The sequence below is a fragment of the Bufo gargarizans genome, chromosome 1, assembly GCF_014858855.1.
Source record: "Bufo gargarizans isolate SCDJY-AF-19 chromosome 1, ASM1485885v1, whole genome shotgun sequence".
NCBI lineage: Eukaryota > Metazoa > Chordata > Amphibia > Anura > Bufonidae > Bufo > Bufo gargarizans.
The window spans coordinates 585,252,872-585,279,938 of record NC_058080.1 but is presented as its reverse complement, the minus strand read 5'-3'; the positions used below and the strand labels follow the sequence as shown (position 1 = coordinate 585,279,938).

Here is a 27,067-nt window from a genome sequence, read left to right as displayed (position 1 = left end):
CAATGTTGATGGTGAACAGATCAAAACACTGACAGAATCCATAGACGGTAGGCTTTTGAGTGTCCTTGCAAAGAAAGGTGGCTATATTGGTCACTGATTTGTTTTTGTTTTGTTTTTGAATGTCAGAAATGTATATTTGTGAATGTTGAGATGTTATATTGGTTTCACTGGTAAAAATAAATAATTGAAATGGTTATATATTTGTTTTTTGTTAAGTTGCCTAATAATTATGCACAGTAATAGTCACCTGCACACACAGATATCCCCCTAAAATAGCTAAAACTAAAAACAAACTAAAAACTACTTCCAAAAATATTCAGCTTTGATATTAATGAGTTTTTTGGGTTCATTGAGAACATGGTTGTTGTTCAATAATAAAATTAATCCTCAAAAATACAACTTGCCTAATAATTCTGCACTCCCTGTAATTTAAAACTATGTCCTCTTGTAGCAGTTTTTCTTCTTTTAAATATTCTCTCCTCTTTTACCTTGTTGATTCCCTTTATGTATTTAAAAGTTTCTATCATATCCCCTCTGTCTCGTCTTTCTTCCAAGCTATACATGTTAAGGTCCTTTAATCTTTCCTGGTAAGTTTTATCCTGCAATCCATGTACCAGTTTAGCAGCTCTTCTCTGAACTCTCTCCAAAGTACCAATATCCTTCTGGAGATATGGTCTCCAGTACTGAGCACAATACTCCAAATGAGGTCTCACTAGTGCTCTGTAGAGCGGCATGAGCACCTCCCTCTTTCTACTGGTAATGCCTCTCCCTATACACCCAAGCATTCTGCTAGCATTTCCTGCTGCTCTATGACATTGTCTTCCTACCTTTAAGTCTTCTGAATTAATGATCCCTAAATCCCTTTCCTCAGATACTGAGGTTAGGACTGTATCACTGATTTTATATTCTGCTCTTGGGAATTTACGTCCCAGGTGCATTATCTTGCACTTATCAACATTAAATTTTAGTTGCCAGATTTTTTACCATTCCTCTAGTTTTCCCAAGTCCTTTTCCATTTGGTGTATCCCTCCAGGAACATCGACCCTGTTACAAATCTTTGTGTCATCAGCAAAAAGACACACCTTACCATTGAGGCCTTCTGCAATTTTGCTGATAAAGATATTAAACAATATGGGTCCCAGAACAGATCCCTGAGGTACCCCACTGGTAACAAGACCTTGGTCTGAATATACTTCATTGGCTACAACCCTCTGTTGCCTGTCCCTCAGCCACTGCCTAATCCATTCAACAATATGGGAGTCCAAGCCCAAAGACTGCACTTTATTGATAAGCCTTCTGTGTGGGACAGTATCAAAAGCCTTACTAAAGTCTAGATAAGCGATGTCTACTGCACCTCCTCCATCTATTATTTTAGTCACCCAATCAAAAAAATCTATAAGATTAGTTTGACATGATCTCCCTGAAGTAAACCCATGCTGTTTTTCATCTTTCAATCCATGGGATTTTAGATGTTCCACAATCCTCTCCTTAAGTATGGTTTCCATTAATTTCCCCACTATTGATGTCAGGCTTACTGGCCTATAGTTGCCCGATTCCTCCTCACTACCTTTCTTGTGAATGGGCACAACATTTGCCAATTTCCAATCTTCTGGGATGACTCCTATGGGGACTGGTATTGCGGATGTGCTAGCAGCCATCTAGCAACCCATGTCCTCAGCTCTATACACAAAATCCCAGTGACACATTCTCTTTAAGGCTAAAATTAGTTATGTCACCAAGAGGTTAAAATGCACTGAGTCACCTGAGTTGTGCACCAAATATATTTTATTTCAGGCATAAATTCAAAATCTGCAAGGAAAAAATAAAAATCAAACAAACATTTTATTATGGTATTTCTAATTGCAATGTGACTGTTAAACGATCAAAATGTGTTATCCAGGACTTAAAATGGATGACCTATCATCAAAATAGGTCATAAATAGATGGGGGGAGGTCTGACTCTGAGAAATTCCACTGATTAGCTGCTGGAAAGGGACGTGGTGCACTAGTCACATGCACTGGCCTTCTATAGCTCAGTCCAATTCAGGTGAATGGTATTGAGCTGCAATACCGAGAACAGAGGTTCCTTCAAACAGCTGACAGGTTGGGGTGCTAGGAGTCGGACCCCATCGATGAGATAGGGATGACCTGGGCACAGGGCTGTCTTTAATATTGATTGGACCCTGGGCAAAAATTTACTTGGGCCCACTGGATCCCGCCTTCCCACACCTTAGCAGGCAATCACACCCTCCACCACAACACACACACAAAAAATCCACACACCTGGTAGAGTACAGTGAATGACTGTAAATGCTTCCAGTTCTGAAGACTCCAGCGGCTCAGGATCAGTGCTCTGGGCAGCTGGGCTCAGGCTGGAAGGAGACCGGGGCTTGGCTCACCCTAGTGTTACAGGGCACCCAAGCACCCCACAGTATGCAGAATAGCACCCTATAGTGTACAGCAACCCACAGTATGCAGTATAGCACCCTATAGTATACAGCACCGCACAGTATGCAGTATAGCACCCCACAGTATATAGTAGAGCAGTATAGCAGCCCACAGTATACAGCACCCCACAGTATACAACACCTCGCAGTATACAGTAGAGCAGTATAGCACCTCACCATATACAGCACCTTCAACTATACACGATACAGCCCCCCACACTATACAGTACAGCAGTATAGCACCCCACAATATACAGCACCTACAGTATACAGCCCCCCACAGTATATAGTACAGCAGTATAGCACTCCACACTATATAGCACCCACAGTTTACAGGCCTCCACTATACAGTAGTTATACAGTATATTAGCATAACAGCCCCCCTTGTCACCTTTTTCTGATGTAATCTTTACACAAAAAAAGCTCCACAGTTAAGGCAAACTTCTACAGCAACACTCCTGGTAGAAAGGACCTTGATGACCTCATAGCCATGTGACCAGTAATATTGCTAGGTTACTGGTCACATGGTGATGATGTCATCTAAGGTCCTAGAGAATCACAGCTCTCACAGTACGCTGCCTGGAGTGCCGGCAGGCATGGCATGGAAACACCCCCTGTGTAGCTGACAGCCTGACACCCGGGGCAGTGGCTAGCAGGGCTCAAGAGGCAGCTGCCTTGGGCCCCCCAGGAGCAACTGGGCCCGGGGCAGCTGCCCCTTTTGCCCCTTGTTAAAGACGGCCCTGCCTGGGCAACCCCTATAAAGCCTTGAACACCTGAAGAATGAATGACATGTAATGAACTGTCAAAGACCAAACACAGGTAAAGGTCAACCAGAGTCACTGAACCCTGTCATCCCAGAAGATTATGATAGCCTTAGATAATGTTATTAACAACCATGAACAGAAGAGGCAAATGGCAGTTTTTGAAGCTCAGCCATAAGGTTTTAGGAGGACTAATGTAATAAGATATAAAAATAAAAACATTTTGAGAAAAAAGAGGTAAGAAATAGTATTTTCCTACAGCATGGCTGTAACGTTTTTAGGGAAAAAAATCTGAGACTTTGAACATGGAAACAAGGGTACCTGTCTTACAATGTGAGCAGGTGTATATTTCAGCCAAAGTGGGAAATCAATGAAAGTGCAAAGACTTAACTCGTGAACACCCATATGAAGTGCTACAGAAAACTGAAGACAAAGACATGGGGGTACAAAGGAATGGATGGTGGAGGAGAAGCAAACATGTTTTGCGGGGTTCAGACAGGGTTGTCCCTATGAGTGTAAAGTAATAATGACCCTACATTGTTACATTTCCTCATACAATAAAGGCACACTATCATCAACATTTTCTAAATCAGATATAGATAAACTGTATGTGAATATTCCACATATTTTTATTTTACAAGAAACGAATGGATGGGTTTTTGGATATCATCTTTTGAAGTCACTCCATGTTTTCTACTTCCTGTTATAGCTCTTTAACTTCCTCCTTTGTTTGTATTTGGCAAGGCAAACAGCTTCTTTTTTGCCGATTTACTGAGGTCAAACAATACAGCATAAATCAATACACTACTAATTACAATGCTCTTCTGTGGGGATCTTTATCTAGGCCTAGCAAGAGAACATATTGTAATCCAAAATTCTATACCTACTATTACTAATAAATGAGTTTCTTATCTATTTAGGAGTTTTAATCTCTCTGTGTTGTTACAAAAGGTCAGAATTTTGGATTAAATTTTCAGTGATATAGTACTGCCGAAATGGAACATAAAACAGCCAAAAGTAATTCAAAATAGTTTTCTATGAATACCAAGTATAAAAAATACCCGTTTCTGGGAAAAATTTCCCTATGAAGGATAGTTACTACATAATTTTAATCAATACATTCTGCTTAAAAATGACCAATATAATGGGATCATTCAGTGTTATATAGACATACACGGCATGAAGGCCAAGTTTATAGTGACTAAAGGGCACACCTGGTACAGACCTACCTACCACAATTCATTTTATGCTAACAAAACAATTACTTTAAAAAAAAATTGGAATTAAAGAGCCTAGTCTGAGATGTGACATGGCACGGTTGCTAATATTTTTTTTACATGCCTCATTAGGAGACAGTTGGGATGTGCTTTTGTACACATATAGCAGCTGAGTAGCTGTGTGACAGCTGAGGAGTATAGTAGCATAATCTGTCTAATGCATTTCCTGGAACCAGTAGGTCACACTGGCAATGTCCCCTTCATGTCCCATGCTTCCAAAGTGAGAAAAAGCTTGACCAACAAAGTATTGGTAAAGGGGAAAATTAGAAAAAAAAATATAAGTTTGCATTATATCTGCCATTTATTTGAGGAAAGACTGCAGTTGTGAGCTGGATTGTGAATGAAGTGGCATTGAAAAAGCAAAGAAGTGTCCAGAACAGGAAAAATGGAATGCCAACTTTTAAGCCAGCCTGGCTAACATACAGACAGATATCATCCAGTACAAAGAGGTCCAGCGGTGGGAGAAAAATAGCCGCAATCTCCCTCCAGGGCCCCAGATGTCTTCATCGAGGTCTCATGCCAACCACAATCAAATGATGGAGAAATGGTGCTGACAGGCCGGCTAATTGTCAGCCGTTGGGCACTCAATTTTGGCCTCCACATTTTAAGCCATTTTAGTTTTTACTGCTGACACCTTAAAGGTACCATAAATAATCATAGTTGTATTTTGTTTCCATTAAATACAACCAACAGGAACAGTTACATATACGTGTCCAGTACAAGACTTACATGTAAGCACACGGCTTATCCCTAAAGAATAGAATACAAGCAGAGACACGTAAAAACAATTGTGCCATAAGAGATCTAGACTTCACAAGTAATAAATCGCATGAACAGGTAAACTTTACGGTAGACCAGAATACAATTCAGTGCACCAAATTAGAACTGGCCTTGAAACATTTAGGAGCCAAATTTAAATACATATACCATTTTATAATGAAGAAGGCTTACTGTGTGGAGTACATCATATCTCTGTCATTCGCTCTCTTTCTGCTTACAGCTGATGAACTTTGAACTTTAAAGGGATTTTTATATTAAAAGGACTATGTTCAGGATAGACCATCAATATCAGATCGGCGGGGTGCGACACCTCATACCTCTGCCGATCAGCTGCTTAGGCTAATTTCACATGTCATCTCTAGTATGTCTGGTGAGCTAAATGTTGGCTGTCGGGGAAACAAAAAGCACTGCATGAAACTGTATTTGCCTGGCCGAAGGCTGGCATTTATGCCGGAAAACGTCCGGATCACTGCTAAAAAACCATTATAGTCAATGGGTATCCAGTGGTGCTGTAGAATCCGGCAATGCTGGATCCGGTGAACTCCGGCTGGCTGTTCTCTGCTGGAACAGCCTGCCGGATATTGTCACTGGAGATGTGAAAGTAGCCTAAACAAATAAAATCTGTTAGAAATCTCTCAAAAACTTTGGGTTTCAACAAATTCAATGAATTACATAAATTGTAGTACACTATTTTACAATTCAGAAGATGGAGAAGAAGGCATCTGTCACCAAACAGCGATACTTTTTTACCAGTTTTTTTTCCCCATTAAATATAAAACCCAACAGTGCAGTGTTTTTTGAAACAGGCTGTTGGCCACCACCAGATACCATCCGTTTACCCATAGCCATATACTGTATGTAAGGGTCTTCTCACACGTCCGTAGAATGGGTCCGCATCCGTTACGCAAATTGCAGAACGGGTGCGGACCCATTCATTCTCTATGGGGCCGGAAGAGATGCGGACAGCACACAGTGTGCTGTCCGCATCCGCATTTCCGGAGCGCGGACCCAATCTTCCAGTCCGCAGCTCCGGAAAAAAATAGAACATGTTCTATTCTTGTCCGCAATTGCGGACAATAATAGGCAGTTCTATGGGGGTGTCGGCCAAGTGTATTGCGGATCCGCAATACACTACGGACGTGTGAATGGACCTTTACTGTCACTTTGTGGTTAGTAATGTTGTCGTAGAATTAAAGAGCTTGAAAGGAGTTGTATACAGGGAGACCTCAGAGTGTCATAATACTTTTCAGGGCAAATGGAGCACTTTCAATTCGGACCAAATTTATTCAGACTGCATCGAATCTGACAGCCGATTCGACCAAATGAGACCCGATATGGGAAATGTACTCATGTAAATGGGAGTAGTGCTACAGTAAACTGCTCTGTCCACTACGCAATGGAAGTAGCCATGTAATTCCGATGCCAAAGCTACTCCCAAAGATATAATAGGCAAGGGTGCAGGGTATCAAATCCCCAACGATCTAATACTGATAACATCCTGAGGATAGGTCATCAATATCAAAATACTAGAAAATCCCTTTAATTACAATTTCTTTTTGCTTTAGTACACGAGCTGGTTTAATCAGCCCTAAATGTTTTTATTGGTTGAGCTACCAAAATAATTTTTGCTACTATTTTATGCGACATGTTGGCTTTTTATTATGTTTGTTAGATTTTTTTTGTGTTTTCGTTTTCTATGGGGAAAACTGCCAAAAGTCATGTTTTTCAAACTATAGCCCTTAAAGGGCTTCTGTCACCCCAGCCCCCTCCCCCCACCAGTAGTCATTTTTCATTTTTGGGCTAATTAAAATCCTTATAGTGCGATTATTCAATATATAGTGCTCTTACATTTTTCTGTGGTTTAGTTTCTTTAAAAATGGCACTTTTATAATATGTTAATTACCTGGCTACCAGCAAGTAGGGCGGTTGCTTGCTGGTAGCCGCCACATCCTCCTTTAAAAAAACACGCCCCCTCCTTCTGTTGATTGACAGGGCCAGCGCTGTGCTCCTAAGGCTGGCCCTGTCTGCGTTCCAAATCTCGCGCCTGCGCCATACCGGTCTTTAGTCGGCGCAGGCGCACTGAGAGGAGGACCTCGCTCGGCCGCTCCTTCCAGTGCGCCTGCGCCGTCTGAAGACCGCTTGGGGACGGATCCGTTTGAAGATGACACACTATGGCTCAATCTTCAAACGGATCCGTCCCCCATTGACTTTCAATGTAAAAGTCTGGACGGATCCGTTCAGGCTACTTTCACTACTTTCACTAGCAACACGCTAGTGTGAAAGTGGCCTAAGTCTAAGGCAAGCTTAAAGTGAATGTTCCCTCTGATTAAATCCAGATTAAATCTACAATTACATAAGTTGTAATGTCCAAAGAATCTCAAGCCACCGTCCAAAACACTGCGCAAATAGAGGTCTCTCTGGAACCCAGCAAATCACAATAAAGAAAAAAACTTGGGATAAATAGCTTTGACTTTTCCCCCATATAAACGTCAACCAAGTGACATAAGCATCAAGCTGAATACTTGTGCATTAATGTTTTTTATACAGTGATAACATTGTTATTGGCAGTCCATAGTAGAATCCACCACAAGTCTATGTGGAGACAATGCTGAAGAGGAACATGCACTGGTGGATGCCCAAACTTTTCAGGGCACCTTTTTTTTCTCATGCTACTGATACCATATTTTTTGCTATATAGAATTTGGTAATTGTACAATATTACTTATGTTTAACTGTCCTTGAGTTACTGCCTCTACGGATGTATGTCCAGACTTCTGCAGGTGAAATGTTCATGCAGCTCTGGGTTATAGTGCATGCTGAAACTCAGGATCAGTGTGTCTGCAAAGTTACATAACTTTTAGAGGGTATCAATCACTTTATAAAGCTTCTGACGTGTCCTAGAGACTTGTCAGATGTTTCAATTGGTGGGTTCCCGGCTTTGACACCTCTAGAATTTCTCTTTGCTACCAGTGGCATATGTTGGGTCCCTTCATTGAGCCATGTACGAACTGAAGTCTTTAATAAGTAACAAACTTACAGCCGTGTTAGGAAGTGGATGTGGATCCACTTTGTCATCTGAACAAATCAGACTTGGGGCTACTTCAAAGTAGCCCCTCTGGTCTTCACCCTTTAATCTTTTCACAGGGATCTGGACTCCACTGCTAGTATACTATCAGGCCACTACCTCTTGCAGTAGTATCTGTTCAAGTGACTGCTGATCCAGGACGATCAAGACACACCGGTGAGAAACACCAGGGGATCAGGCAAAACTACAGTCAGAGACAGATCTAGTTCAGAGCAGGCATGATTTCAGCAATCCAATAAAATCTGGTGGCCAGGAGCAGCTGGGACTCTGGAGTGGGTAAGCAAAGCGTCAGCCATGCCCACCAGAAGGAGTAGAGCAGCATTGGCCATGGTTACCGCCATACCAAGTCATATACAGCTAGGGGCTGTCACTGGGCCTGGGTCCCAAATAATAAAAACTTCTGACATGTTAGATGTTTTATGAAACTAGAGTTGTCTCACAATATATTTCTGAAAGTCTGGAAACCATGCATTTAAAATGTCCTTTCTTCTTAAAAATGTAAAACTTAGTTCAGGAAAAAATTGTCTTATTACACTAAGTTCACTATAGGTGAACTGGAGCCATGTTTACTGCATATAAAAGAGAATAAAGGTTAAGATATAGCCCGGTATTTCGACAGACACCGGCCCATACCAGGGAAAATCCCTCTGTAATAGACAATTCACTTTCATTGGTTTACTCGTCAATAGAATAAAGTAATTGTATGTATACATAATGAATAGCTGTTCAGATCCAGTGTATAAGACTGCAGAACACGCGTTGGGGTGGTGGACAGTGTGGTTCAGAGGCGATCTCATGGCTTGTGTTGGGTTAATTATGTAGAACAATCTGAGAGGGTCATTTTGGCACACTATGGACCATACATTATGATGCATTTATGATGGATTTTGTAGTGCAATTATGAATACAAATGCTTTAATACATCAATTAATGCATATCTCCTACTGTTGTAATTATTTATTACATGTTATTGGGGTGTATACTGGATTTGCCTGATCCTGTATTTCACACCGTCAAATATTAATTGGTTTTAATAAGCACTTATTGTGCTTTGCAATTAATAAAGATATTTAATATGTTTTATAAGATTGCTTTAAGTCCTGTATGATAGTGATATTTTCTGTCTGACAATCTCTTTCTAAAAAAAGCTAGAATCAGCCCTGTACCGAACATCGATCAAAACATCTCCACATTCATTGCTTCAATTGCTCTGCTACATTTATTTTAAGCTACCAGCTTAGAGGGGTGTGTTCTTTCTATTACAGCTATATCCCTGTAACTGTGACAGCTTCTAACAGAAAACATGGCTGGTGGCAGTTGAAGCATGGAACAGAGCATGGACATCCACCTCTGTGACATCCACCTCACTGAACATGGGCGTCCAAAGAATAATAATAATAAAATGTATTTCTATAGCTCCACCATATTCTGCAGCGCTTTACAAATTCATAGGGTTCATGTACAAAACAAATGTGAAAAATATGTGCAAAATATGCAACTGAAACACTAAGAGTTAGGGTCCTGCTCACAAGAGCTTACAATCTATGAGGAATTGGGGGAATAAGGTAGTGGATTGTGATAAGTAGGATTTGAGCCATTATTGAACAGACAGGAGTGGTGCCGGCCGATCTGTTTCGGGTTTGGGACTACTAGAGGATCGAGTTTAGGCCAGAGGAGTTGGTGGGGGGAGGTTTAGTCAGGGAATAGTCAGTTTAGGTAGCTTGATAGGCCTGCCTGAAAAGATGTGTTTTTAAGGCACGTTTGAAGGTGGAGAAGTTGTGGATTGACCTAGTTTTCCGGGGCAGAGTATTCCAGAGAGTGGGTGCAGCTCAAGAAAAGTCTTGAAGACGGGAGTGAGAGGTAAGAATTTTGGAGCATATTAATCTTAGGTTGCCAACAGTACGGAGAGCACGAGTCGGGTAGTAGATGGAGATTAGGAAGGAGATATATGGAGGGCCAGCACTGTGGAGAGCTTTGTGGGGGAGGATGAGAATTTTGAACTGTATTCTGTAGTGGATGGGCAACCAGTGAAGTGACTGGCACAGACTAGTGGCATCAGTGTAGCAGTTGGATGGATAGATGAGCCTGGCTGCAGCATTTAGAACAGACTGAAGGGGGGAGAGTTTGGTGAGAGGGAGACCGGTTAGTAATGCGTTGCAGTAGTCAAGACGATAATGAATTAAGGCAACAAGAGTTTTTGCCATTTCCATCGAAAGAAAAGGGTGGATTCTGGCGATATTCTTGAGGTGCAGACGACAAGATCGTGTAAGTGACTGAATATGGGGAACAAAGGAAAGAGCAGAGTCAAATGTGGCCCCAAGACAGCGGGCACAGGAGTTATGATGGTGTTGCAGACCGAAATTGAAATATCAAGTTTAGGTGGGTTAGTAGATGGGGGAAAGACAAGGAGTTCAGTTTTGGAGAGGTTCAGTTTTAGATACAGAGAGGACATGATATTAGAGACAGCTGCTAGACAATTGCTGGTGTTTTGGAGTAAAGCAGGGATGATGTCAGGGGATTAAGTGTATAGTTGGGTGTTTTCATCATAGAGGTGGTATCGAAAGCCAAATCTAATGATAGTCTGTCCGATCGGGGTTGTATAGAGGGAGAAGAGTAGAGGACCTAGTACTGAGCCCTGAGGAACGCCAATAATAAACAGAGTAAACAGTAGTTAGCGCTATACAAATAGATTTTATTGAATAACTCAGTGACTATACAACATTTTTAATTGCATGCAAGTAGAAAAGTATTCAGATCAAAGTGCTCCTTTGAAAAATCTAGAATACTTTTGTGGGCCAACCCCTTTAAAGAAAGAAGACTAAAGACTAAAGCATCCTGATTGAATACAAAGTCTCTGTTTTAGGTCTTTAACATTTGAAAGTCTTAACAACTGGAAAGTTTAGTCTTTAGCTTTTGTGGGAAAGATTTCACAGTTGCTGTTTCTGTTGAGGTTTCGGTCTGTGTTTTTTGCCAAAGGTATGAATTATGCAAACAAAAAAAACTAACTTGTCATTCTCTCCCTAATACCCAATGCTGGGACTCCCAGGATCAATAGAAGGGGACTCCAATGACCGTCAAGTACAGCACTCAACGTTTCCACTGGCACCACAGATACTGAAGGGAGTGGTAGGGCGCATACATGACCACTGCTTCATTCAAACACCTGCAGATAGAGGGCTCAAAACCCTCTTTGACCACTTAAAAGTGGCTTTTTAGTGTCTAGATATTAACCTCTTGCTGCAAATGGATGTAGCTGTACGTCCAGATTTCATGTAACTTGCTGCAATCAGACATACAGCTACGCCCGAACTGTTAACCGGGGCTGTGACACCATAAAGTGTCACAGCCTCAGAGTCTTCGTTCTTACTGAGAGCAGAGACGCAGGAGAAGTTGGCGATCGCTCCGATTGGTTAGTCTGTGCAGACTAACCAATCCCAGACTGTGGTAGTGTAACAACACCGGTCTCAGGCTCTGATCTCCACTCTGGAGATCAGGCATGGCCACCTTTGTGCACCTAGTGCCCCCTACTGCCCTCCATGTAGTCTGCCCACTGTGCGGCTGTGATGGCAGCGCCTCAGGAACGGAGCCGCTGCCATCAGCATCAAATGTTAGCTGTAACATACAGCCAACACTCTGCTGCAAAGACCAATATTGGTGCTGGCACTGATCTCAGGAACGTTACCCCTTAGTTGTTGCGGTCAGCAGCCACCCACAGCATCCATGGGATCAACAAAGAAAGGGGTCTCCCTCTCTCCCCCATTTGGCGGCAGCGCTGCGATGGCATTGGGCCGATGATTGCCATGGCAACCAAACTCCTTACAAAGGCATCCAGGCTTGCCATGTATCTAAGCCTGACAGACTCTGAGGGTCTGATCAGGCTTAGGCTCCATTCACACATCACATCGCCGGCACTAATAGAATATGCCTATTCTTGTCCGCAATTGCAGACAAGAACAGGACATGTTCTATTTTTTTCGGGAACGGAAATGCGGACCCGGAAGCCACCTATAATGAGTATATCTAGAAAATCAATCAACCCTGCAGAGCAATAATTTCATTTCTCAGAGAGAAAAAAAACGTAGACCGGAATAAAAACATTTCAGATATTAGAAATCGTTTAATATTATGACATGGCACACAAGCATGGTAAAAGGCATGGTGGCCCATAAATAAAGGATACAAATGATGCACTGTGACTGCTCTACCTTACAGGAGTTTGTGATATCTGTGCAATCTTTTTAGTAACCGCACAGTTAAAAGTAGCAGAAATTAAAAGTCAGCAAAATGCTCACTGTTCTGTCTAATAAGAAATAGTGAATTACGGTAGCGGATCCTTTACATTTTGACAACTGTTAAAGCCACTTACATGCAACAAGGAAGAACCAGGCCATGCAGAGCAGAACATTACAACCAACAGAGAAGAACCAAGCCATGTAGGCCAATTTTATTTGATTTACAAGCGCCTGAGGTAGCCATGTGCCAAGGTAACTTTTACATAGGGATATAAATTGTAAACCATGACCGACCGTCACCCTTTGTTGAGGTAACCGCCATCTCACATTACTAAACCCCCAAGACATCTAAAAGCTCCTTTGAAAGAGATAGCGGACAGCAAAGGGGTGGGGTGCGATGAGACAACTGGCTTCTGTAAAGATATCTTACCATCTCTCTGCTTATACTACGCTTCAGGGTGAAGTTGTCAGCATTCACTGAACACTTACTGTAACTGGACCCCATTCTTTGTTTAGTAATATGATCTTTTAATGGTGATGTCATGTCTTTGGATAAGAAAAGAAGACGACAAGCATATGGAAAGAGAGAAGCATTTAGTGCGGGAAACCTGCAGCAAAACAAATAAGTATTTGGATGGGACAGCACTGGTTGATTTTCTTAGCAGGTACCTTATGAGGCTGCATTTATGTTCTCATATACTACAAAGATATGGAAACAAAACTATTATATACCGTAATATTATACCCAAGAAATACAACTACAATATTTCAGCACCAAAAAAAAATGTATTATGTAACATAATATGTGTACAATCAATAAATAATACACTTTATTTACGTAATACATCAATGAGAACGCTCAGCTGTCAATTTATTCATACATTTCCAGGAGGACTAACAGAGAAACAGCACAAGAAAATGGCATCTAGCATTATTTCCAGTCAATATTATTTTACCATTTACTAAAAGAAGCATGTCAAGAGAATGGACAAGTTCTTTGGAGTACTTTATAGCAGTGTTTCCCAACCAGTGTGCCTCCAGCTGTTGCAAAACTACAACTCCCAGCATGCCCGGACAGCCTTTGGCTGTGCAGGCATGCTGGGAGTTGTAGTTTTGCAACACCTGGAGGCACACTGGTTGGGAAACACTGCTCTATAGAGACCTTTCCTTCAATGCTGGTCCCAAATTACAGATTTCATCAATGGGATCTCCTGAAATGTATCTATGGAATATTAAAAATGGTCAACAGTTAACCTCTTGCTGAGCTCTGCCAAACATGTACTGTGGAAAGTCGCCACTTTAACGATGACGCCTGCTCATGTGTGCAGAGGGCGCCATAGCAGCCGGGTTTCTGCGGTTTCAAACAGCAGACACCCGGGGCGGATGTATGCGATCAAATGTGACTATGGCATCTGAGCAGTGCAGACGTGCGGCTGAAATCCGGGAGCCTGTTACAGGCCAGTATTAGCTCGGATCCTCAAGAAGGCTCCGCTAGCTAATACTGGAATATAGATGTTATATAGTAAATATAGTAAATTGTGTTTTCTATGATGGCTATATAGCCATCACAGAACACAATGGGCAAGCTAATGGTTGCCAGTTATAGTCACCCAGGGTGACTTTAAAAAATACTTTGAAAACGTTTTTAAGAATAGATAAAAAAAAATATTAAAAGTTCAAATCACCCCCCTTTCTCCAAAATAAAAATACATAAACAATAAAAAAAAGCATCATTGGCATCGCTGTGTGCAAAAACGCCCATACTATTACAATATAACAATATTTATCTCATATGGCGAATGGCGTAACAAAAAAAAAAAATATCTAAATGGCCAATTCACAATTTTTTTGACACTTCGCCTCTAAAAAATTTAATAAAAAGTGATCAAAAAGTCATACAGTTCAAAATGGTATCACTGAAAAATACAGATCACCCCACAAAAAATTTAGCCCTCAAGCAGCTCTTTACACATAACTTCAAAAAAAAGTTATAGGGGTCAGAATTTTTTTTTTTCAAAAGTTTTTTTTTTTACCGTGTTAAAACACAAAAAAAATATACAAGACTTTGTAATGACGTACTGACCTGGAGAATTACGGTAACAGGTCAATTTTACTGCATACGGAACACCATAAAAAAATAAAAAATAAAAACATAAAACTGTGGCGGAATTGCGTTTGGAATTTTTTTTCCAGCTCCCCACTACATCATATGCAATATTAAATGCTGCCATTAGAAAGTACAACGTGTCCCACAAAAAAATAAGCCCTCATACATCTATGTAATAAAAAAAGTTATGGCTAGGGATGAGCAAATTGACTTCAGATGAAACATTCGAAGTCGATTCGCATTAAAACTTCGTTCTAATACTGTACAGAGCAGGAGCTCCATACAGTATTAGAATGTATTGGCTCCAATGAGCCGGTTATTGCTTTGCGAAGTCTCGCGAGACTTTGCGCAACAACTTTATAAATTAATTTCTACTGTAAAAAAATAAATAAACATTTCCCGAACTTGGGTTCGGTTCCAAGTGGTACTTTGGAACAAAAGCAGAGTTCGGGAAATGTTTTTTTACAATAGCAATTAATTTATGAAGTTATTGCGCAAAGTCTTGCGAGACTTCGCAAAGCAATGACCGGCTCATCGGAGCCAATACATTCTAATACTGTACGGAGCTTCTGCTCCATGCAGTATTAGAATAAAGTTTTATGCGAATCGACTTTGGATGTTTCATCCAAAGTCGATTCGCTCATCCCTAGTTATTGCACTGGGAAGGCGGGGAGTGAAAAATGCAAAAACTAAATCGCAAGGTCCTTTAAGTGTTAACAATCAGTCTGTTTAGAGGCTGCAGTTCCTGTTTTCTTTGAATCTATCAGCTGACAGCTCATGTGTATCTCTTATCTCTAAACTTTTGAACTGATAAATACTTATTTAATATTCTTAAGAAATGGATAAGAATATGGCTACACAAGCCGTCAGATGATGGGATTCAAAGAAAACACCTTGCAAACAGACTTATTTTTTAATTCTTGTATCTCAAAAACAGCTCTTATTAAAAATGTTCAGCCAACTGAAAAAAATAATTTTTAGCCCAAAATGAGTAAAATGCAATCATGAAAAAAATGTTCATAGCCTTTAATTTCACTGCTAAAGCAACCCTCCTGGCACCCTCTTACTAAGGTTCATTCCCATCATTGTGGCAGTGGTAGTCGCCTGAAAATCATCTTTTTCTCTATTAATTTCATAATCCTTGACTTATAACCATTAGGCCCTAGCTGTACCAGAAATCATCTCTCCATCATTTCTGATGAGTCTATGTTTATACACCACCGCCAATCTGAGGAGTCAGATCTGCAGTGAGGAGGAGACAGCCAATGATGAGACAGAAGGTGTGTCTCAGACTCCCTGTAGACAAACTCAGCCCTAATGGCGATAAGCAGATAAATGTCAAAATCTGAGGAAATAAGAGAGGTAATCGTTCCCTATATGTACTAACTTACAGAACGTTTTGGAGCTCCTGACTGTACATTTGCTTGAAATGGTACAGAAGTAGAATAGGCGTTTGGAGTCTGACTGGAGCAAGTAATAGAGAGACGTATATAGTCATATTCTATCATTTGTGACTACTGTTCAAAATCCAATTGTGTACAACACAAAATCTATTAAAAAAATGAAGTAATAACACAGCAAATGTGACACCTAGGGAGCAAAAAAAAAGTCATGTCCCAAAGTGAACTCTTACAAAAAGATATCATGTTCTCAGAATATAAGACAGAAAGCCCTGTGGCTTTAAGACGCTCCTGCGGGAAATGTAACTGTAGAAAGGCCAGTGTATACAACATTGATTGGGAGTGAGGTAACCGCAGCCAACTGTGTCTCAAATGAAAAGGGATTGGAGGTCTGACCCAGAAAACAAGCATCGTAACCGCCTGATGAAACTTTAATGATCAACACAAGATTCGCCTTCTCTTAGCAAAAAAATGTGCACAGCTGGATGAGATCAATAAGAAAAATCTGCATTTCTGAAGATTCTTAACCTCATTTCTAAGAAATGAGTAATATTGAACAGAAAATGAAAAAGTCTAGAATTTACGTTACAAGCAAAATACTAATTTTCTACTAATAATACACCTTGTTTCGTGGCTAAGAAAAAGAAGAAGTAGCCACTTCACAAACAATTTTACAAGTACAAGGCATTATCAAAAAGTCATTATTTGCTTCAGTGTTATACACGCAAACAAAAAGAGAACTTGGCAAACGTGGTGTACGGTTAGCGGTAACCCAACGGCAGATTACATAGCTGCAAAGATACTCAGGGTTCAAAATGTCTAGACCAAGGGTGCACAACCTGTGGCCTAGGGGCCACATGCAGCCCGTGGTGCCATTCTGTGCGGCTCCCAACCATCTGGTAAAATGACAAGTGTGTCTATGTCTTGTCTATGCAGCTTTTCTGGGGTGAAGTTTTCCACCTATCTTTCCTGCTCACTATCCGCTTCCCCACCTGGCAACCTGAGTTTGATAAAGGTCATGTTTGGACCGAAACGTCACACCGTATTGTTAAGTTGCCTATTCTAATTAAAGAACGACCTTTCTGCATTGAAATTGGAGTGCGATTGAGATATTTACTTAACTACCGTATTTTTCGCCCTATAAGACGCACCGGCCCATAAGACGCACCTAGGTTTTTGGGGAGGAAAATAAGAAAAAAAATATTTTGAACCAAAAGGTGTGCTTTTGGTGGTTTTTGAACTAATTGTGGTCTGTGGGTGACGCACTGTTATGGGGGAATCTGTGGATGACGCACTGTTATGGGGGAATCTGTGGGTGACGCACTGTTATGGGGGAATCTGTGGGTGACGCACTGTTATGGGGGATCTGTGGGTGACGCACTGTTATGGGGGATCTGTGGGTGACGCACTGTTATGGGGGATCTGTGGGTGACGCACTGTTATGGGGGATCTGTGGGTGACGCACTGTTATGGGGGATCTGTGGGTGACGCACTGTTATGGGGGATCTGTGGGTGACGCACTGTTATGGGGGATCTGTGGGTGACGCACTGTTATGGGGGATCTGTGGGTGACGCACTGTTATGGGGGATCTGTGGGTGACGCACTGTTATGGGGGATCTGTGGGTGACGCACTGTTATGGGGGATCTGTGGGTGACGCACTGTTATGGGGGATCTGTGGGTGACGCACTGTTATGGGGGATCTGTGGGTGACGCACTGTTATGGGGGATCTGTGGGTGACGCACTGTTATGGGGGATCTGTGGGTGACGCACTGTTATGGGGGATCTGTGAGTGACGCACTGTTATGGGGGATCTGTGGGTGACGCACTGTTATGGGGGATCTGTGGGTGACGCACTGTTATGGGGGATCTGTGGGTGACGCACTGTTATGGGGGATCTGTGGGCGACGCACTGTTATGGGGGATCTGTGGGCGACGCACTGTTATGGGGGATCTGTGGGCGACGCACTGTTATGGGGGATCTGTGGGCGACGCACTGTTATGGGGGATCTGTGGGCGACGCACTGTTATGGGGGATCTGTGGGCGACGCACTGTTATGGGGGATCTGTGGACGACGCACTGTTATGGGGGATCTGTGGGCGACGCACTGTTATGGGGGATCTGTGGGCGACGCACTGTTATGGGGGATCTGTGGGTGACGCACTGTTATGGGGGATCTGTGGGTGACACACTGTTATGGGGGATCTGTGAGTGACGCACTGTTATGGGGATCTGTGGATGACGCACTGTTATGGGGGATCTGTGGGTGACACTTATGGGGGATCCTCTCTGGATGGCACTGTTATGAGGATCTGTGTATGACAGTTATGTGGGGGGATCTGTGGATGACACATATATAGCATCTTATGCTATGTGTCATCCACAGATCCCCTCCATAAGTGTGGGGGTCGCATCTGCTTTTATAATGGGGGTGGGGGTCGCATCTGCTTTAATAATGACAGCGGGGCCCGTGCAGTGACTGTATTCTACTACACGGGCCCCGCTTATTGTATAATCATATCCCTAATAGTTAATCGTTGTATGCATGTAAAAGCATAATGAGCGTTAATGAGCGCTGTGTATTACTTACAATTAGAAGCGCTCGCCGTTCGGAGCAGAGAGGAGGGAGGAGGGAGGAGGGAGGCCGGGAGCTGGCAGTGTGAGTCATACGTCATGCGCCCACGCCGTCTGCTTCATTCATAAAGTGGGCGGCACAGGCGCGTGACGTATGACTCACGTTGCCAGCGCCCGTCCTCCCGGCCTGCCTCCTCTCTGCTCCGAACGGCGAGCGCTTCTAATTGTAATACACAGCGCTCATTATGCTTTTACATGCATACAACGATTAACTATTAGGGATATGATTATACAGTAAGCGGGGCCCATGTAGTAGAATACAGTCACTGCACGGGCCCCGCTGTCATTATAAATGCAGATGCCGCCCCCAGCCCCTCCTCCCTCACAGCTGATACACCCGCCGCACGGCATCGCGGCGGGTGTATCATTGAAAACTGGGCAAAATAAGCTACATTCGCCGTATAAGACGCAGTGCTATTTTCCCCCCACTTTTGGGGGGGGAGAAAGTGCGTCTTATACGGCGAAAAATACGGTATGTCTTGTCTATGCTCACATGTATTTTTCATGTATTCTCCATGAGAGTGCTGGAAATGTAACCAGACATTTATGGTATGTACTGTATGTTTAGTATGCTATAAATACAGTATTTAAATTAGTTTTATTTTCGGCCATTGGCATTGGTTCAGTCTGACACTGTGGCCACCGACCAGAAAAGACCCTTCTACCACATTATATGTGGTTCATTACAACAACAAAAAAAAAATCACCAAAATCGTCCATACTCTCTGAATTAATAAAGAAAGGATGGAATGGGAAAGACAAGGATAGAAGAGTGAGAGAAATAGGAACAAGAGAGGCAAGAATGGCCCGTTTCCGAAAAGCAAAAGAATCTACTGAAATCGACCAGTTTCATGGATTCAATCTATCAAAAATTAATCAAAAACATAGTTACTTAGGGAGTTGCTTGTCAGTCTTTCACTGATCATATTCCAAATTAATTGGGTCTTAAAGGGGTTGTCTAATAGTATATAGCCTAAAGCGGGTTAAAAATAAAAAAAGAAGCCATACTCACCAATCCGCCTCCCCTGCCATCCCAATGCTGCTCCGTTGCTCGCTGACGTCCTGGGTCCAGCTCAATACACCCGAAATGTTAGGACAGGCCAAATCAGATAATCATGGTGATAGACATTACTTGGTCTCCTGCTTGTCAAATCAGGGCCAGCAAGTAAAGAGCAGTGCTAACCAGAGCAGCATTGGAACAGCATTTATGGAGGATCGGTGAGGGTCAATATGGATAAATTTTTATTTTGAACCATGTGAAAGCCTTATAAAAAAGTAATATTGCTAAGAACCCCCTTTCAATTCAAACGAAGCGTGAACAAATTTCAAAAATATGAAATTCGCTCATCTCTAGTAGTGAGGGATACGTTTAGGGATACGGCCCCCTCCAGGGACAGATTCCTGGTGGGGTTGCCTCTATCGGGGCGGGTGCTCCGTATTTGATGGGCAGGGACTACTAGCCCACTTCCCGTACTTACGTAGGGTCATGTTTTGAGGGTAATTTCGTTTTTGTCCTGAAGAATACCTGCACACTCAAGGAGTTCCCACTCCACCATACAGTTGTTGTTATCAAGAAGGACAATGATCCAGTAGATACATGGCTTCTCCTATACGTCTGATTTGGTAAGAATGTTTCAATTTGCCATCTAGATGTTTGTATCTTTCTGGTATATTTATACAATTTTTCCTTATATATTTTTTTCTGATTATTTTGCTTTATTTTCTCACCTTTTTTTGAGCACATTTAACCATTATTTACCTTTACTTATTTTAGTTTAAGGGTAATAAAAGCTATGTTTCACTGTAATAATTCATCCAATTCTTCTTGTGATGTAAGAATTGTCTAACTAGCAAATTTCTAAATCACTTCATGTAAATAATCTGCCTGCATCAACCTGAAAAAAGCTGTAAAGTCATGGCCACTAGCGGTCTGACTGCTTGTTGTCAGGCAAGATCCGTCCCTGGTAAGAGAGACAGAAGACGGCTGAGAGGAAGTGGGGGGTGTCAGAGCTAGCTGAGATCCGGATAAAAGAACTGCTTCTACACTGCTTGTGAACATCTCTCGTGTGTCTGTAAGTGTGATCTCCCACTCCTTATCTGTTCTACGAGCTGAATAAAAACATAGTGTAAGGTAAGGGAAAGGATGTCACAGTACTGAAAGGTTCCACAGCAGGATTGACTCTATTCAAACCAGGCATAATGGCAGGTAGGGTTAACCCTGCTGATTAAAAACATACCCTTCTTAAGATGATCTGTAACGCAGTTATAGCGCAATTGGCGTTTTAGTTCATATGCAATTGATGGCTTAAGTGCACTGACGGGAGGCCCTAGCCACTTGGTGCACCTTAGCTCCTCCACTCTGCAATGCTGGACACTCTCAGATTTGTTTGCCTGACAGGGCTATGCATCAGCAGCATCATCTCACCTGGCCCTGTAATGACACTTCTGATGCCTGGCCCTGTCAATAAAGCAAAAGGGGAGCGTCCAATGCTGCAGAGTGCAGATGCTAAGGTGCATCCAGTGGCCCAGGTTTGCCCTAGGTCAGTGATGGTGAACCTTTGAGAGACCAAGTGCCTAAGCTGCAACCCAAAACCCACTTATTTATCGCAAAGTGCCAACACGTCAATTTAACCTGAACCCTACAGTCCAATCTAGTATATCTTCCATGTACTTTATCATTTAGCTATAATAGTCTGCCTACATTCAGTGCGCTGCCCGTGCCTCCATAGTGCTCCCTGCGCTGATGAATGGCAGGAGAAGTCTAATGCGTATTGGTACACCATTGACTTTTTCCAGGGTGCAGGTGCCCACAGAAAGTGCTCCGAGTGCCACCTCTGTCACCCGTGGCATAGGTTCGCCACCACTGCCCTAGGAGCACTTTAAACATAATTTGCATATGTATGACCACAAATCCCCATCAGGACGGTATGCTCTTTAAATTGCAGGGTTAGCCCCACAGGCAAAATACCTGGTTTGATAAACTTCAGGGCTCATGCACATGAAGTATTTTATTTCCGTGTGTGGTCGTTTTCTTTTGCGGATCGTATGCGGAATCATTCTTTTCAACGGGTCCACATAAAAAAAAAATACGGAAGTTACTCCATGTGCATTCTGTTTCCATTTGTCCGTTCCGCAAAAGAATAGAACATGTCCGCATTACGGACAAGGATAGGACTGTTCTATTAGTGGCCAGCTGTTCCGTTCCGCAAAATACGGAATGCACACGCACGTCATCCATATTTTTTGCGGACCGCAAAATACATACGGTCGTGTGCATGAGCCCTTAAGTAATGAATGCATTCTGTATAAGTTTACAAGGTGTTTCTTTTACTTCTTGATCTTACCCAGCGAGGACAACACCATCATAGGCATGGACATCGCAGAGCACCTTCCCAAGTTCATACTGCAGTTGGCTAACAGCTCCAGTTCGGTTCTGAAACAGAAAACCATGAACAAAGCTTTCATTTAGAGCATGTCTATATCATTTAACATTTCAAGAGAGCAAACATGAATGGAGAGATCCTTTGAAGGAGAACATTACAGCTTTTATGGGGTTCCCTGGACAGCACAAGGATTACACAGACAAGCAAGCTGAACTAGGAGCTTCAAGCAAGAACTAGACTCTAAAAAACCTGATATGTTATTTTGGATGACATGTCCTACTGAACATAGCGAGGGACTTGAGATCTGTTTGATGGCCAGAATACCATAGCATTCTGCGCATTTGCTTTGCTAATAACAAAAAAGGTTAAACATGAAAATCTCATCAGTCAATGAACAAAAAATGGAGACCATTTCATAAGAGATTATGACAGACCATATCTGCCTCAGATCCTGTAAAAACTGGAGCCATGATGCCAGTATGAACAGAGCCTAAGTATAGTTTAATTAGTCTGTCTGGAATTCTTAGGTCACGTTTGGGATTCTGTCAAGATTTAGGTGCAGATTCCACAGCTAAATCCCGACAGAATCCACCATATGACACAGGTATTTTATGCCCCATTCGCATGCAGCTGAAAAATAAACAACAAAAAAAGTGTGACATGACGAATGTGCTGCGGATTTTTAAATCGGCATGGCAAAGAAGTGGATTAGCCCCAATACATTACAATGGAACTAGGCCATATGTGGATTTGATGGGACATCCTTAACATCAATCAGATTCAAAAAAATCCACATCAGATTTGCCATCTCATTCCATAACAGTCATCTGATACTACACCAATCAAAGCCAAAAAAAGGGTCAGTATTTGCTCTCATTACATGTCCATGTCCACTAGGTACATGACTACCTTTCCTGTGGATAACTTAATATAAGCAGACAACCCCTTAAATTTATCAGGATATTTACTATAAGTCTACCTAATGTGTCTTGCTACTATTATGTTTGCTCATATATTATTTATATAAATATTATATATATACACACACATACATATACACACACACACACACACACACACACACACACGTATACATTGCCATTATACATTTTCTTCTTGTTTAATAAGCATTAAATAGAGCATTAAAAAGAAAAAGGCGTCACACTAATATCATTGTCCTGGTATCATCTTACTTAAGAACCAATATACAACACTTAAAGGGGCGTCTGTCACCTCCAAAATCAGTTTCAAAGTAAGCAAACCATCATTTAGGTTAGGTGCCCCCAAACATAACCATACCTTTCTTGTGAAAATCCATCCTCTAATCCCGCTAAATTCTTCTCCCTTTGGTGCACCACTGCTCCGCCAATAACACCGCCACCGCCCAGCAACTCCCCCTCTTGCCCGAGATTTCAGAGCCGATAGTGATGACACAGGGGGCGCCAGGTGCACCAAGCGGAGATGTTCAGCAAGAGGAACAAATTCATCTATTGCAATGGAGTGAAGGAGAGTAACAGTGCACTTACATAAGCATAATCTGGTGTAATCCCATAATATCCATTTGCTCTTAAATCCAACAAATTTACATATTGATTTAAAATGTCAGCTGAAATGGAAGTGCAAGTTGACAATGAATGAAACGGACAGATACATGGAATCATATCAGCTATTCGCAGATATTCAGTGTGTGCTGCCATTTCTTCAAATTACCAGATGCTTGAAATGCAACTATGAAACTGGTTAGCATAGCTGAAGCCGGCCATTAAATTGAAATAATTGATTTTTAAATTCAACTTTCCATAATCTCCTTAAAGCCCCGAAACAACTTGAGGCAGAATTCACACAATGTAAGCATACTTGCTGTCCAACCTGCTGTTAAAACATATGTGAACAAAACAGTAAGAAGGGATCTCGAGTTCTGATCTCCCACAAAATAATTACCAACATCAAAGCTGAATCAGACAGAAAAATATTCCTCACAGCGATCCTCCGAAAAGTGAGGAGGAAAAAAAAATGAAACCTTCATAAAATTTTAATGAAATATTAATAAAGTCGCTAATACATCACATGTCCCTAGGGAGTGGCTAGAAATTGGCAACACTTGATGTGGGATATGCTTAATGCTTCATTGGGAACAAAATCACATTATGCAGAACATGTGTTAGGTTCTGCCAATTTCAGTAGGTCCCTGCGGGTGGGAAATATGTTGGAGTAAGTGCGGTTGTTTGCTTTTTATAAAAGTTTCCACACAAAGTGCTCTGGACCGAGAGACAGCAAAGGATTGACTACTGCCAAACTTCTGTAGTCCTTGGACATGCCATCACATTATGATCGGTGGGAGGGCTCTATCTCACCAGAGCAGCCAATAGCAGACAGCGACAGAGACGAGCCCCCTTAAGGCTGGTCAACGTTGTGGCCTGCTATTGGCTGCTCCTCCCGTTGCCGGATGTTTTGATCCAAGAGATGGGGAGATGCAGCGCCGGCCGCGCAGGGATCTGGAGTAACGCGCGTGCTGGGGAGCAGTTAAGTATAATCCAAACAAGGGGCCCAGGCATTGGGGGGTGGATATTTCAGATATCGGATAACTCCTTTAACAGAAATCTATGACAGTTCAGGGCTGCTGTAGATTTCCGGATTCATTTGCTCCAGAAATCTGGTGTAAATGAAGATGAATTTGTCTCTGCTGTTGGCCACGCTCCTATTCTGCCCTTGCCACGACCCCTCTTGGAAAGTGGCGAGGGAGGCGTTAAAAGAGGCATTTGCGACTTTTAAAAAAAAAAGTTGCATTTAAAAAGTCACAAACACACAGCTTGCAAACCTCCCCCATTGTCTGGATGGGAGCATATCTGGGCAGCAGCACAGTGGCTCAGTGGTTAGCACTGTTGCCTTGCAGCGCTTGGGTCCTAGGTTCAAATCCGACTACAGACAACATCTGCATGGAGTTTGTATGTTCTGCCCGTGCTTGCGTGGGTTTCCTCCAGGTACTTCGGTTTCTTCCCACAGTCCAAAGACATACTGATAGGGAACTTCGATTGTGAGCCCCATTGGGCTGCAATAGGGTTGTCACAATACCAAAATTTGCATTCGATTTCGATAGCATTAAAAAGTATTGTGATACTCGATACCACGCATAAAAAAATAAAACACCAAAAAAGCTGCGTGCATTCCGCATTTTATAGAATGTCAGGCCCATAGAACAGTCCTATCCTATTCTTTGGGGGGACAAGGTGACAAAAAAAAAAAAAAAGGCAAAATCGCGCAGTTTCGCCACATAGGAGATGTTTTTAATAAATAGTTTGGACTTTTTCGGACGTGGCGATATATAATATGTTTATTTTTTTATTGTTTATAAATTACTTAATAACTAATTCCACTCTTTGGGGCTAGAACCTGGGATCTTTTAACCGCTTTAAGTCCGCCCATAGGATATAAACGTCCTATGGGTGGACCTCTATTTCTGAAAACACGTTTTAAAACGTCCTTTCAGAAATAGCAGCTGCACGCTAATCGTGCAGCTGCTGATCGGGTTGCCCGCTGTCAGTGACAGCAGGGCAACCCAGAGATAAGGCAGGGACAGTTCCCAGGTGTCCCTGCCTTCCGGATCGCTGCAGACACAGCGCTCACCGAGCGCTGTGTCTGCAGAGCAGGAAGCGCTGTGCGCTTCCTGTTCCGGCCCGGCGGTCATGTGACCGCCGGGACCGGAGCGTGCAGGAGCTGTGTGAGGTCTTACAGAGACCTCGATCAGCCCTGCTCTGAGGCTGTACAGAGCAGAATCACGCTGTACAGCCTCTCTGGGGGGTGCATTTCCACTGTAACTGGGGCTACTATGTCAGCCCCAGTTACAGGAGAAATCAACAGTGAAAAAAAAAAGAAAAAGTGAAGCAAATGTCCCCCAGAGGTCTTGTATGACCTTATGGGGGACGAAAAGTGTAAAAAAATAAAAAAATAAATAAAGGGTTGAAAAAAATAAAATAAAAAAAAAAGTTTCACATGTAAAAAAAAAAGGTCCCCAAGTAAGGAATAAAAAAAAAATATTAAAAATAGAAAAAATAAAATAAAATAGACATATTTGGTATTGCCACGTCCGTAAAAACCAGCTCTATAAAAATATCACATGAGCTAACCCCTCAGATGAACACCGTAAAAAAAAAAAAAAAAAACTGTGTCAAAACAAGCAATTTTTGTCACCTTGCATCACAAAAGGTGCAACACCAAGTGATCAAAAACGCGTATGTCCCACAAAATGGTACCAATAAAACCGTCACCTCATCCCGCAAAAAATGAGCCCCTACATAAGAAAATCTCTCAAAAAATAAAAAAACTATAGCTATCAGAACATGGACACATTAAAACATAATTTTTTTGTTTCAAAAATGCTATTATTGTGTAAAACTTTAATAAATGAAAAAAAGTATACATATTAGGTATCGCCACGTCCGTAACAATCTGCTCTATAAAAATGTCACTTGACTGAACCCCTCAGGTGAACGCTGTAAAAATAAATAAATAGAAACTGTGCTAAAACAACCAATTTTTTGGTCACCTTGCCCCATAAAGTGTTATAATGAATGATCAAAAAATCATATGTACCCAAAAATAGTACTAATAAAACTGGCACCTTATCCCCTAATTTCCAAAATGGGGTCACTTCTTGGGAGTTTCTACTGTAAGGGTGCATCAGGGGGCTTCAAATGGGACATGGCATCTAAAAACCATGTGGAGTTCCTTTTCTTCTGCGCCCTGCCGTGTGCTCATACAGCAGTTTACGACCACATGTGGGGTGTTTCTGTAAACCGCAGAATCTGGGTAATAAATATTGAGTTTTGTTTGGCTGTTAACCATCGATGTGTTAAAGAAAAAATTGGATTAAAATGGAAAATCTGCCCAAAAAGTGAAATTTAAAAATTTGATCTCCATTTTCCTTTAATTCTTGTGGAACGCATAAAGAGTTAACAAAGTT

General features: G+C 41.9%; 1 protein-coding gene across 1 annotated transcript in view; it reads right to left on the bottom strand.

The window, feature by feature from the left end:
* Window positions 1–27,067, bottom strand: part of FBXW8 (F-box and WD repeat domain containing 8) — a 119,896-nt gene that overhangs the window by 51,156 nt on the left and 41,673 nt on the right. The window contains exon 4 of the mRNA XM_044290739.1: window positions 22,069–22,157. Coding sequence (XP_044146674.1) covers window positions 22,069–22,157 — 89 coding nt within the window. The remainder of the gene's footprint in view (window positions 1–22,068; window positions 22,158–27,067) is intronic.